This window comes from Typopeltis vanoorti, chromosome 10 (assembly GCF_054136105.1).
Source record: "Typopeltis vanoorti isolate ZY-2024b chromosome 10, IOZ_Tvanoo_1.0, whole genome shotgun sequence".
Lineage (NCBI taxonomy): Eukaryota > Metazoa > Arthropoda > Arachnida > Uropygi > Thelyphonidae > Typopeltis > Typopeltis vanoorti.
The window spans coordinates 48,589,572-48,603,205 of record NC_143558.1 but is presented as its reverse complement, the minus strand read 5'-3'; the positions used below and the strand labels follow the sequence as shown (position 1 = coordinate 48,603,205).

General features: G+C 34.0%; 1 protein-coding gene across 1 annotated transcript in view; it reads left to right on the top strand.

Annotated features, from left to right (window-relative positions):
• Ranbp21 (exportin-5-like protein Ranbp21) overlaps positions 1 to 13,634 on the top strand; it is a 425,699-nt gene that overhangs the window by 133,519 nt on the left and 278,546 nt on the right. Inside the window, exons 9-10 of the mRNA XM_090399635.1 lie at positions 942 to 1,018; positions 10,846 to 10,945. Of these exons, the coding sequence (XP_090255761.1) occupies positions 942 to 1,018; positions 10,846 to 10,945 (177 nt within the window). The remainder of the gene's footprint in view (positions 1 to 941; positions 1,019 to 10,845; positions 10,946 to 13,634) is intronic.

The window sequence follows — 13,634 nt, the reverse complement described above, 5'->3', positions numbered from 1 at the left end:
ACCTTTGCTGGCAGAAATAAAAATGAGTATCCCCTTAAAAAGAAAAACGTGTACTAAAGGTTTTGAAAGGAATCAGTCAAACAGCTGTTTGACTGATTCTGTTAACTGTAAACTGAAATATATAACTATTACTTGAGAAAACACGAAGTCTGAAAACAAGATGCAAACTTAAGAGACAAGTGGCAAAATTTGAGGATAAGGTGACTAGCCCTATGACTCGTGTGTCTTTGTCTGTAGATACATGTGTTCACGGGCCGCTTTTCCTGTTCTGGGGGATGAAAAACCGGTTTCTGGGTCAAAATATCTCCTCATGAGACCGGCTAATTCACCTTTTGTCGAAAGAGACAATATAAAGGTTCCTCACATCATGGACGGGAATCGAACCCAGGTCTTTCTGACCAAAGGGCTTCGTCTATACCAACTGAGCTATGGAGGCTCGATAATGGATATAGTTGTATGAAATTTTTATACAACTATTCATTTTCACAAGTAGAATTCTGTTTGTATTTTGAAGTTGTATATGCTTTGCACTGAATTTAATGCTAATAGTTCTGATAGAATTCCTTGTTGATCATTTAGTTGAATTATTTTTGGTGTCTCAGATAATCAAAGCTCACTTTTAATAATAGCCACTTTTAAATTGGCTGTTTTCTTTTTTTCCCTCCCCATAATGAAAAGTACTCGAGGAAACATTCTACATTAGTGTTTTGTCTATCTATTTTATATCATCTTGTACTATGATTACATAAATATGTTTGTAATAAAAATAGGCTTGTAAAGCTGTGATAATTTAAAGATACAGCATCAGCAGATCTCAAAAGATTTAAACAGGAAGATTACAATAAGTAAATCTTTTCATGCTATATAAGCATCTCATAATATGCAGAAATGAGTATTGGATTAATTAATTTAGATATACAAGATGCATAATTTTTTACTAGGGCAAACTGGAGGAGAGAAAGCCACTCCTCGTATTGTTCAGTGAGGATGCTATGTCAGTCATATTTTCAGCTGCTAGGTGGGTATTAATGACATGTTATATTACATTATATATATATTTTTTTTATGAGTCATCTGTGCTTAATCTAGAATCGTAATGTTATATCAATGCAAATTAGTTTCAAATCAGACTATTTAACTGCTAGATTTTTTTTAAGGAAAACTAGCAATTTAATAGTCTGATCTGTTGAGTATATCAAAATATATATACTGATTTTCAAAATCGCCTGAATGTGTTAGGGTCGTGGAAATCACACAATGTCGATCGGAGAATTTTATTCATATGTGTTGGTGTGGCATCAACACAAATAAAACTTAAAATAATTCGATGCTTTAATGATTATATAAGAAAACAAATTTGTTCTGGTAAATCTATTAAAACTGAAAAGTAAACACACTAATAAGTAGCATTAGTACTATTGCCTGAAAGTATTTTAATCTTTCAGAAATAAGCATTTAATTAATGTAGTGCTAATTTGATAAAATTATTTGTATTAATTATTTGGCTTTCAGTATTTCTTTTTTATTTCAAATGAGTCAGATTTGATAATAGATTTGGCATGAAGGTCAGCAATAACAAGACAAGACAACGAAAATAGGCAGAAACACTGAAAATATCAACTGCATCGTGAATGGAGAACCTATAGAACAAGTAAAACATTTCGGCTATTTAGGCACAATTTTTAGTGAAGATGGCACATTAAATATGGAAATAGACAACAGAATCAACAAAGCCACTATGACAGGAAGTCAACTGAATAAATTTATATGGAATAAGAGAGAAATTAGTTAAAACACTAAATTGTCTGTATATAAGACAGTGTTGAAATCAATTTTAACTTATGGTTCTGAGAGCTGGGTTAGAAGTAAAACACTTGACCAGAAACTAGAGACCCCAGATATGAGAGTCCTGAGAAAGATTAGGAGGGAGAACAGATGGCATCAGTGGCAATATCATATTAAAAATGAGGATATTAGGAAAGAATATGACATTGTCAGCATCCAGGAATGTGTTAGCAGAGCTAATCTCATTTGGTATGGTCACTTAAATAGAATGGGAAAGTGAAGATCACCAAAACAAGTGTTCTCTGCTAGGTTGGCAGAAAAAAGAACCAGAGGAAGACCAAGATATAGGTGGATTGATACAGTAAAAGTGCCTTTGAAGACAAATAAGACAGAAATATAAGATCTGATAATGTTGAAGTCTTTACAGGTAAAAGGTTGATTTGGAGGAAAATTCTAGATAGGAAGTTAGTAACGATGTAAGTTTTTCATATAGTACTATCATATCCTGTATACACCCCTTGAAGGTACATGTCTGGAATTTGATTGTGATGAGTCAGGGTTGTAATTAATCACTACACCTTCAGTGCTACAGCTTCTGAACATGTAAGACTCGTGTTTCTTTGCTGCATAACACAATCTGGCCTGGGCAGTCAAATTTTGTGGATGTGTAGGTACTGAGGCAAGGTCATTCTGAATAGCCTGGAGGTATTCTGTCCTGAATGAGTGGAAGTGAACATGTTAAAATTTTCATGATGATATTTTGAATTAATGTTGAAAAAAGTGGGATACTAAATTTGTAAATAACCCAATTCTGTATGTTGAACTAATAATAACATTTCAACAGTTGATGAAGGAATTACTACAGTTGACTCTAAGATCAGAGTAATATGTTATAGTGGATAGTATGCTATAGTCTATTTTTTTTTTTTTTTTTCATATTGTGCATGTAAGGATTTGATTGTGACTTTTTAGTTCGCTGTTGACTGTATCTTGAAATTCTGTGCTGTTTCACATGATATTCTCAGAGTAGCAACTAAACTGTGATTACTTTGAAGCTAAGTTGAAACTCTTGAATGGTTTGATATGTTGATGGGAAGGGAAGTATTGAGAGCTGGTTATGGCTCTTGTCACTTCAGTTTTGTGGTAAACTCAGGACTTGTGGAGAGAAATTGAGTATGGTGAAATATTTAGATTTCAAGTAGATAACCAAGTACTGTTTAAGATAAAGTCTCCTTATTTTAATTCAAAGTATCCTAAGAATCATCCTGATTTTTTTAATCTTTCACTGTGCAATGTTTTGTGTGAATTATACAGTATTATGTTATAGAATAACACTATACATTAAGTTTTCTCTCTGAGTTGCCTAAATGGTATTGCTTCACATTTGCATCTGTATTTTGAAGACATATAAGACAGAAATATAAGATTTCTTTTGCAATGCCAGATACTTCTTCTTTCTAGAATTTTTATCCTGCAGGCGCAGGGTCTGTTATTACATACTGTGACTTGAAGCAATCCCAACCATTGTGTGTGTGTGGGGGGGGTATTTTATGTCTCTAAGTGTGTGTGTGTGTGTTCACCTTGCCTGTTCTGGGATATGAAAAACCAGAGTTTCTGGGTGAAAAAATCCCCTACCTCTGTATGAGACTGGCTAACTCACCTTTAGTCGTAAAAAAAAAAAAAAAAAAAAAAAAAAAAAAAAAAAAAAAAAAAAAACCAGGTAAAAGTTCCTCACATCTTCGATGGGAGGATGTGAGGAGGTCTTTCCGACCTAAGGGATTCAGTCTATACTGACTGAGCTACGGAGGCTCTCAATGCCCCATAGAGAGCCTCATGCTTATATACAGTTGAACTTCGTTTAATGTCATGCTTGGTGTACGTCTTTTTGTTTAGTGTCAAATGAAACTCCTATTCTGTTTACCAATTACATGTTGCTCGAGGAGATCGCATCTTTCCATCCTAACATAGAGGAAAAGTTGAACATATGCTCCTTCAAAGACAGCGCTGCAGCCTATTTTAAAAAGCTGTTGAATGAGAGGAAAAAACAGAACTCCATACACAGTTTTTTTAAACCTCTGGCAAGAGATTCTCCTTCAACCTGAACAGAAGGAAGCACTGTCATCCCATTGATTTCTCTGCAGAAGAAGAGATACAGTACATAGAAGAACTCTGCATGGTCGACTGCTGCATAAATTGGAGAAAATGGGTTTGGGTTATGCAATATTGGCATGGATAAGAGGATGGCTGACTGACAGATATCAAAAAGTGGTATACAGGGAACTGAGTTTGCAAGGTTTAAGGTAACGTGTACCGCAAGGATCAGTGCTTGGTCCGCTGTTATTCAATCTGCACATTAATGATATTGGGAAAGATTTGACAAGTGACATACAGTTATTTGCTGATGATGCAAAGATTGGTAGGGTAATCAGGAATGCTGCTGATATGCAGTGTTTGCAGAAGGATTTGAATAGGCTGGAATTGTGGGCATGGGAAAATGGGTGTCAGTTCAATGTCAGTAAATGTAAAGTCATTCACTTCGGCATGATTATATCCAATGTTGTATTATATTGGTGGGATTAGGATAGAAGCAACTGATGAGGCTAGGGTTCTTGGAGTATTAATAGATAGGAAGTTGAAGTTTAGGGGCCATGTGGCAAAGATTGCAAATACAACTCAAAAGATAATTGCAATGCTGAAATGAACGTTCACATGTAAAGATAAGGATGTTATTTTGCCTCTTTACAAGACCTTGATAAGACCTCACTTGGACTATTTTGCACAGGTCTGGTTTCTGTTGTGATTCTGATATATTGGAGAGAGTAAAACTGACGTTAAAAATAATATCAGGATTGTGGAATACTGATTATGAAGGCAGATTGAGAATTTGTAGACTGCAGACACTAGCAAACAGGAAAAAGAGAGGAGGGTGATATGATTGAGACTACAAACTTCTGAAAGGGTCATACAGGATTTCAATTTATGGAGGATGGGGAAAGGACAAGAGGGCATCCTTGGAAGCCGAGAATGAAAGCTGCCAAGAAGGGTGTGAGGACTAGGTTTTTCTCTCATTGGGTCGTGCATGATTGGAATGGATTGCCATTAGATGTTGTGAGTGCAAGCAGTGTGAATGAATTCAAGAATAAGTATGATAGCTGGTGTGTGTAGTATGTGGTCTCCGTCCGTCGATGAGTCTCTGACTCCCTGGAGGTCTCTCTTAATAATAATAAACTCCCTGACACTTTTTTGGGGGGGGGGGACTCTTTTTCCCAACACTGATCCTTCCATTCCTCATCTCTCCATCGCCTCAAGGTTAGCATGTACAAGACCAAGATAAATAAAGCTTTTTTTTTATTGTTATTATTTGTTTATTATTCAGTTTATATGTGTAATACATGTTAATTAATGCATAAAAAAACATTAGTCATGAACTTAATAATATTTACAAAGTGTTGAATTAATAGCTTTGAGGACAATAAATTTTTTTACTTCTGGGTCTCTGAAACAGATTACCTAAAACCTCATTGAACATGTAATTCATTTAACCTCACTTTTCCTGGAATGAATTAGAGATGCTAAATGAGGGTCAACTATGATTCTAATTTTTATTTCACTCAGATCATTTGCAGAGGGACAAAAATCCCTTTGTGCCCTAAAATTAGTTTATTGAATTAATCTGCTGTTCCTGAATATTCATGATTTCCAAATCAGTGTTATTAATTCTGCAGACTGGATAGAATTTAATGAAATTTAGAATTTAGAATGCCTATTATTGTTTGTCAAAAGTCTCAATTTAGGCTACCATTTGCAGTTCTAAAATTAGGTAAAATAAAATTATATGTTCTCTACCTAAGTGAAAAATTCTAGGTTCATTTATTGAGTTAATAAGTGGTATCTGCTTCTTCTACTCCTTATCTCTTTTGTTCTAAGTTGAGCTCATGGATAATGATTAGCTATTTTCTCTTGTCTTGTGCAAGTTCTCTCATCTTCCGGCTTACAAAGTTTGCGTTTGCTTTTTGTATTCTCTGTAATCATGTTTAATCATAGTCTTCCTTTGGATTGTGCCCTAGTGCATCTAGTTCCCGATGCACTAGTCTAATTAATATCACACTTTCAGTTGAATTGAGGTTCTCTTTTTTGTGTTTATTTTCATATTGAAAATGGCTACGAAACATAGCTGAAAATTCTACAAATAATAATAAAAAAAATTGAAAGATTGAACATGATTTCATAATTAATTAGTTATAATGAATTATTTATGATGCACTCTATATGAATACAGTCTGACCAACTAAATCATTCTCACTGTTGTGTTTGATGTTATCCATAATTGTGTATGATTTGTCAAGTTCAAATCTAATTTATTCATTATTTGTTTTGAATTTTGCCCATATGCTTTATTTATTTTCCAAAGATATTTCATCTCAAAGACTAGCAGATTTCTTTCAACATCTTTTCTAATTGTTTGCATCTCAGCTCCATAAAAGGTGGTGGGAATAATTATTAAATCATAGAGCTTTGTTTCAAGCACTTGGATAATTTATTATTTTTCCATACTTTTTTGTAATTTAAGCATTATTGTCCATCCTGTTGAGTTTCTGTATTGTTTAATTGTTGCAATATCATTTAAATTAATTTGATCAATGAACCTAAGAGTTAAAACCGTTTACTTGATTGTTCAAAATTGTTACGTCCTATGTCTGTCTTTCTTCCCGTGCCTCGTTTTTTTTTTTTTTTTAGTTTATATTAAATGACATCTTATATTTTTATGGGTTTCTTCTTTTTGTTACTGTATTTAGTAACAAAAAGAAGTGTCTGCAATTGTAATAACGTCATCTGAATATTTTATGTAAGTGTTATGTCTGTGATTTATCATTATTCTATAAAGAAGTTAAAAAGTAGGGATGAGGCTGGATAGTTTTGTATTCCTCCTCTTTTCACATCAAATAGTTGTGTATTGTTATTGCCATGTTGTATCATTAAGTGTTCTGATAATATACAGTTAATATTCTTAATTCATAATCTATATCTTTATTATATAGTATTTGAGATAGTTTTTCTCTATTAACAAAAGCGAATGCGTGTTTAAAATCAATAAAAGAAAAAGAGATCAGTTTCTTTTTCCTGCACTTATTGTGCAGTTCGGTGTAAAGTGAGGAGCTGGTCAATAATAGATTTTTTTCCCTTCTTTTCTTTCTCAATCCAGCTTGTTTTCCAATGGACAGTTTACATATACCCTCTATCCAAAAAGAAACCGACCTTCTCAAAAATAGGAGAAACTAGTGGCGCCACCTGTTGTATCTTTTTGTTGTCGAAAGCAGCAACCTTCATTAGTGTTGTATCAACTGTTTATAACATTTATTTCATTAGAAGCCGAGTTATAGTGCCAAGAGTGACAGTGTGTTTTGACGAACGGTCAGAAAATGAGTTACAAACAGAGAGTTGCAATTGACTTTTGTGTTAAACTTGGTAAAAGTTTTACCGAAACGCATCAAATGCTTCAAAAAGCATACAGCGATGAATGCTTATCCTGTACTCAAGTTTACAAGTGGTTTAAGCGATTTCAAAGTGGTCGTGAGAAGCTTGAGGACGACGAAAAGCCAGGCCGTCCAAAAACTGGACTGAGTGAATTTAACATCCCAAAAGTGCTTGATTTCATCAAAGAAAACCCAAAATCGTCTGTGAGATTGATTGAAGATGAATTGGGGATTCCAAAATCTCCAATTCATCTTCAATCAATCTCACATCAACTGTGCACAACATTTTGACAGAAAGTTTGGGCCTTTGTAAATTGAATTCGCGATTTATTCTCCACAAGTTGACCGACGGCCAAAAAATTTATCAACTTGAACACTGCAAGGATCTCATTAAAACCGCTCGTAAGGACTCAAACTTCCTTGAAACGATCATTACTGGTGACGAAACGTGGTGTTTTGAGTATGAGCCCGAAACAAAGCGCCAGAGTGCTGAGTGGAGACCAGAAGAGGGGCATCTGAAAAAAAGTTGCTTGGAGAAGTCAAAAGTAAAGACAATGCTGATTTGTTTTTACGATTCCAAGAGCATTATCCACAAAGAATTCATTCTTCCTGGCCAAACGGTCAATGATGAGTTTTATTTCGAAGTTTTGAAGCGATTGATAGCGAGAATTCGTCTCGTACAGCATGAATATTGTGATACAGGCAACTAGTTACTTTTGCATGATAATTCACCATCTCATCATTCAAACATTATGAGACAATTTTTAAGCAAAAACCAAATTGTGTGTTGGATCACTTGCCATATTCACCTGATTAGCACCCTGTGACTTCATTTGCTGATGAAAGGAAAGTGATCCGAAACCACTGAAAACATTCAAGCAGCAGTAACCATGACCCTCAACAGTATCCCAAAAACCAATATAAAAAAAACTCGTTTAACGAATTAATTGACCGTGCCAAATGTTGTATCGAAGCTAAGGGAGAGTATACTGATTGAAATAAATGATTTGAATAATTATAATTGGCCCATGTTTTATTTTCTATCAAAAGTTTGGTTTCTTTTTGGACAGAGGGTGTAGTCAGGTTACTCAATTTTGCAGAATTCTAATAAAAATGTTATATATATCATAGTTATTGGTCAGTCTTGCACTATTGTCTGTTTCTTTTCTTATGAACTAAGATTATTTTTCCTGGAAGACATTCAGGATTGTACCAGAATAATGGTACAATCTTGTTAAATGATAGTATTAATCAGTTTTGGAGGTTTGGTCCTTATTTATGTTTCTGAAGACGTATTGCCATTTCTTGGTGTTTTATTAAGCTTAATTTGGTTAGTTGTTTAGTTCTGTTTCCAATTCCTCTAGTACTTCTTTTTTGGGGGGAGGGGGGAGTGGAATTTATATGACATTTGTTGTAACAAATGTCATGTGAAAATCAGTGGTAAAAAGATGATGTGAAATTAGACATGAATGTGGAAAATGTTAGCTGCATCCTAAAGGAAAACCTTGAGAACAAATAAAATATTTCAGCTAATTAGGAACAATTTTTAGTGAAGATGGAAAATTAAATATAGAAATAGACAACAGTCTATAGAAAGCTAGTATAATAGGGAGGCAGTTAAATAAATGTATATGAATGAGATAAAAATTACTCAAAATACTAAACTATGTGTATTCCAGATAGGGTTCAAACCAATTTTAACTTACCTGAGAGTTCAGTTAGAAATAGGCAAGCAAAGAGAGAATAGACACAGAGATATGAGAGTTCTGAGAAAAATTTGTAGACTTAGCAGATAACATCGATGGCCGAATGATATTAAATGAAGACATTGTTAGCATACACAGTGTTCTCATTAAGCAATGAGATTTGATTTTTTACAGGACAGCCCTTTGAATAAACGTAACAAATGTGTTTATAGTTTTGACTAGTATGTTGTAATTGCAGATGCAACTTTCAAATCAGTTGAGATGCAACCGTTGAAATAAGAGTGTGTGAGCGGAGCATGTCAGAAGTTGCATCATGGAGCAAAGAGCTGTGATAAAAATTTAATGTAAATTAGGAAAAACTGCTATAGAAATGTACCAAGACCCTAAAAAAAAAGTTTATGCCAATGACTCTGAGCTGTGCATAGGTGTTCCACTGGTTTTCAATGTTTAAAGAGGGGAGGGAGTCCCTGAAGGATGAACCACACTGTGGATGGCCAGTTTCTACATTGACAAATAAAAATGTGGTGAAAGCTAGAGAAATTTTTACCCATGAAATGGCCAGATTAATCTTAGAAAGAGATTTCTACAGGAGGAAGATATGTTCCAGGTTTTATGCTGTACACATTGATACATGAACAAAGAGAACCAGGTTACATGTTGTTAAAATTTCATCCATACAGTTGATCAAGATTCTGATGTGTTGCAAAGAATTGTCGCCAGTGATGAAAGTTTGTGTTTTCAGTTTTATCTGAAAACGAAACGGCAGAGCATGGAATGGCATGGAACATTTTCTTCCTGTCAGAAGAAAGTCAGGTTGCAAAAATCAAATATAGCAGCATCCAAATACGTGTCAAGACAATGTATTTGGATGCTGCTGGAATTATCCACCACCAATTTGTTCCTGAGGGCACCACAGTGAACGGTCAGTATTATTTAGGAGTAATGCAATGTCTGTATGCCCGCATGCAACGTGTCAGGAAAGAACTATTTCACAGCAATAGTTGGTTTTTGTTGCACAAAACACGCCTGCAGACTGTGTGCTGCATTTCTGGCTTCGAAGTCTATCTGTATGATCGAACATCCCCCCTCCCCATTTGCCAGATTTGGCTCCTGCAGACTTTTTCCTCTTCTAAAGATGAAGTGTGCCTTGAAAGAGGAGCAATTCAGTGACATTAAGGACATCCAATGCAGTGTGACCCAGAGACTGAAGGAGGTTCTCATTCAGGGCATCCACCATCCCTTCAAACACCTGTATGACAGATGTAAATGTTGTGTGGAGTTTGAGGGAGATTATTTTGAATCTGTGTAATTGACAATTCCAAATATAGTTCTTTGTTTTGATATAATAATTGTTGTCTCATTACTTAATGGGCACATTGTGTACATTTGATGATGAACTGCATGTTGTTAACACTGAAGTGTGTGTGAGTTGGACTAATTTAAGATAGTATAATTCCATAAAGGTTGAATTAGTTTAGTTATGTCATTACAGTTTTAATGCTAAGTGGACAGTAAAAAAGACCCAGAGGGAAGCTAAGATTAGTTGCAGTTAGCTGTGGCCTACCAGACCAAAATGTAAAAACTGACAAATAAAATTAGTAGAAAATGACTGATAGACAACTATAATGTACACTTAACTGGGTAGTACGTTCACTCATCCTGTATACTGCATGGGGTATGTATCAGGAAATGGTGATTGTTACAGTAGCTGAGTTTTCTTTGTCTCCATGAATTTTGGTTGTGTTGTTGTGGAATAATTTTAGATTTAACCAATACAGTATGCAAATTGTTATATATATATATATATACACACATACATATTACTGACCTTATAACTTAACTTGTGACTTGCTTTTATAACCTCTTACTTTCTTATTTAGCTCTGCGGCTGATGCACCACTAATTGAACAGAAATATAGTTTCCTTAAAAAGCTCTGTGAAGTTTTAACTGGTTTAGGACATCAGTTGTGTGCGCTTTGGGTAAATTTATTTTCTTAGTTTTTACTCAGTTACTATGCGTGGTTTCAAAAATTTAAAAATGCATATATTTTTTAATTCTCTGTCATTTTCCCAAATCTATAAGGATAAAGATAATCATTTAAGATGTTGCACACCTTTAATTTCTTTTCCCATGAATAGTTTTAAAACTATAATACTTTATCAACCTGGGTGGCCTAATGTTTATTTTATTTTTACATAATTGAGTAACCCTGCTGTAAGCGACCAAACACAAAACTTTTTCAAAGCTTTTCAGGCCTTTGATAGGCAGGATAAGACATCTACTTAGCTACCCAGATCAGCAGTACTGACCAATGGATAAGGATGAAACATCAACCATAAAACAATGTTCATGTTGGAGGCTTAATGGATATTTTTACAACACTTAAAAAGAATTAAAATAGACTTTAATGCTTCCTATATTTCGTCCTAGTCACTAGGACATCTACGGGGATTACAAAAAAAAATTAATGTAACATATGCACAAATAAAAAACAATACTAAGCCCAACCACGTGGGTGACACTAAAGTCCTATCTAGGTAGAGCGCCCTCTAAGGGCAGTAGTAGGTGGCCTGGAATGTAAGGTGGGAACTCTGGTGATGAGTGTTTCTGATGTTGACCATGTTTTGGACACCACCTACAGAGTATCATGGAAGAAAACCACCATGCTCCACCACAGCAAATTCAAGAAAGAGAGACTTTTCTTAGAAGCAGCAGCAGCTCTCAAAAACCAACCAAATCTCAATAAATATGGGTGCATTAAGCTTCCCAAGATTTGGGAAACACTCATCACCAGAGTTCCCACCTTACATTCCAGGCCACCTACTACTGCCCTTAGAGGGCGCTCTACCTAGATAGGACTTTAGTGTCACCCACGTGGTTGGGCTTAGTATTGTTTTTTATTTGTGCATATGTTACATTAATTTTTTTTTGTAATCCCCGTAGATGTCCTAGTGACTAGGACGAAATATAGGAAGCATTAAAGTCTATTTTAATTCTTTTTAAGTGTTGTAAAAATATCCATTAAGCCTCCAACATGATGTCCTCACAGCACTTAAGCCTCTACACACGTATCATAAAACAATGAATAGATCGATAATAACAGTTGATTTTTTAACATTGTGCTTTAAAATTTAAAATTTTAAAAAAATATATAATTAATTAAAATACGTTGTTTGAGAATGTATAATTTGCAAACGATAAAGATACATAAATCACAAAATATGCAAAAAAGGCAATACCGAACACCTCAAAAGCTGCATGCGACCTAAGGGCTGCAGGGTTCTCCAACTCTGGTATAGAGTAAAGGTTGTTTATTGTTGTTAGGATATTTCAGATTCTTATCTGTGATAGTACGTAGACTTCAAAATCAGTATGATATAAATTACAAAGGATAAATTTCAAAGTATAAAAAAATAAATGATTAAGATATAACCAATACACATAGTAATTCCCCAATTATCCAATCACAGCAGTAAATCAGTTGCTGGTCAGATAACTGAAGGTAAAGTTATTTGGTGCTGTACCAGAAGTCACTTGATAAACTGACCCATTCCAGGAGTTCATTAATTAAGGATTTGGTTCTTTGAATGTTGAATAATTGAGAAATCACTGTATTAATTAAGAGTTTGGTTCTCTGAAGGTTGAATAATTGAGCGATCACTGTATATACATTGTACATACAGTGATCTCTCACTTATTCAAGCTTCAAAGAACTGAATCCTTAATAAATCTCAATAAATTTATTGAGAGATCTGTATATACGGTGATCTCTCAATAAAGTTATACTCCTTTTGTCCTTCTCAAGCATCGGGAATAATGTCATATTTGCTATAGAATTACAAATAGTGAATCATAATTCAGTATGGTATGTAGCTGGTTTTTAAAATCCTTCTGAACAGGATTAAATTTAATACTATTTTAAATGTAAGGCCAAGGCCATTCTAGCCATTGAACGTTATGAACTCATATAAAAACACAAAAAGAAAAATATAGCATTCAGCTACAAGTTCTGCAGTTTCATTTGACTATAAGAAACTTTTCATTTCCTTTATTGTTGTTGTTTTTAGCCTCTCCACCCACCTCTCTCTCTTCCTCTCCCTTTTATATATTTTTTCTGGGTTTCACTAAATCTTCTCTCTCGGATTCATTAGACTACAAATGAAATTTGAAATTTATATATTTGACAAGTGATTTCACTTGTCAAATATATATGCATATATATAAAAATTAAGTGGATTTAATATTCACTTAATTTTTTTATTTCAAAGCCAAATATAGAAACTATAAAAGTTTCATATGGAATTTGTATGAAGCCTTTTGGCTCTTTATTTTAGTAAATATGCGCATATATCTTTTTTCAGCAGAGTTTATTGAAGATTATTTCCCTTTTATTGTCTGAATAAAGCATGAAAATAATTGCTATCACAATAGAAGTGTATTTAACAGTTCAAGAAGATTCTGTTTCAAGTAACTTTTATTCTTCCAGATGTTGGAAACAGACTTTTACATATATACACCTCTAAATCAAAAAATTAGAATAATCAAAGAAAATGTGTTGAATGATTTGCAATTCTAATTTATTGCATAGAAAATAATTATTACCAAATATGAATTAGCATCATCTAAATCTATGTACTTTGTAAATTATATAACCACTTAAGCACATAA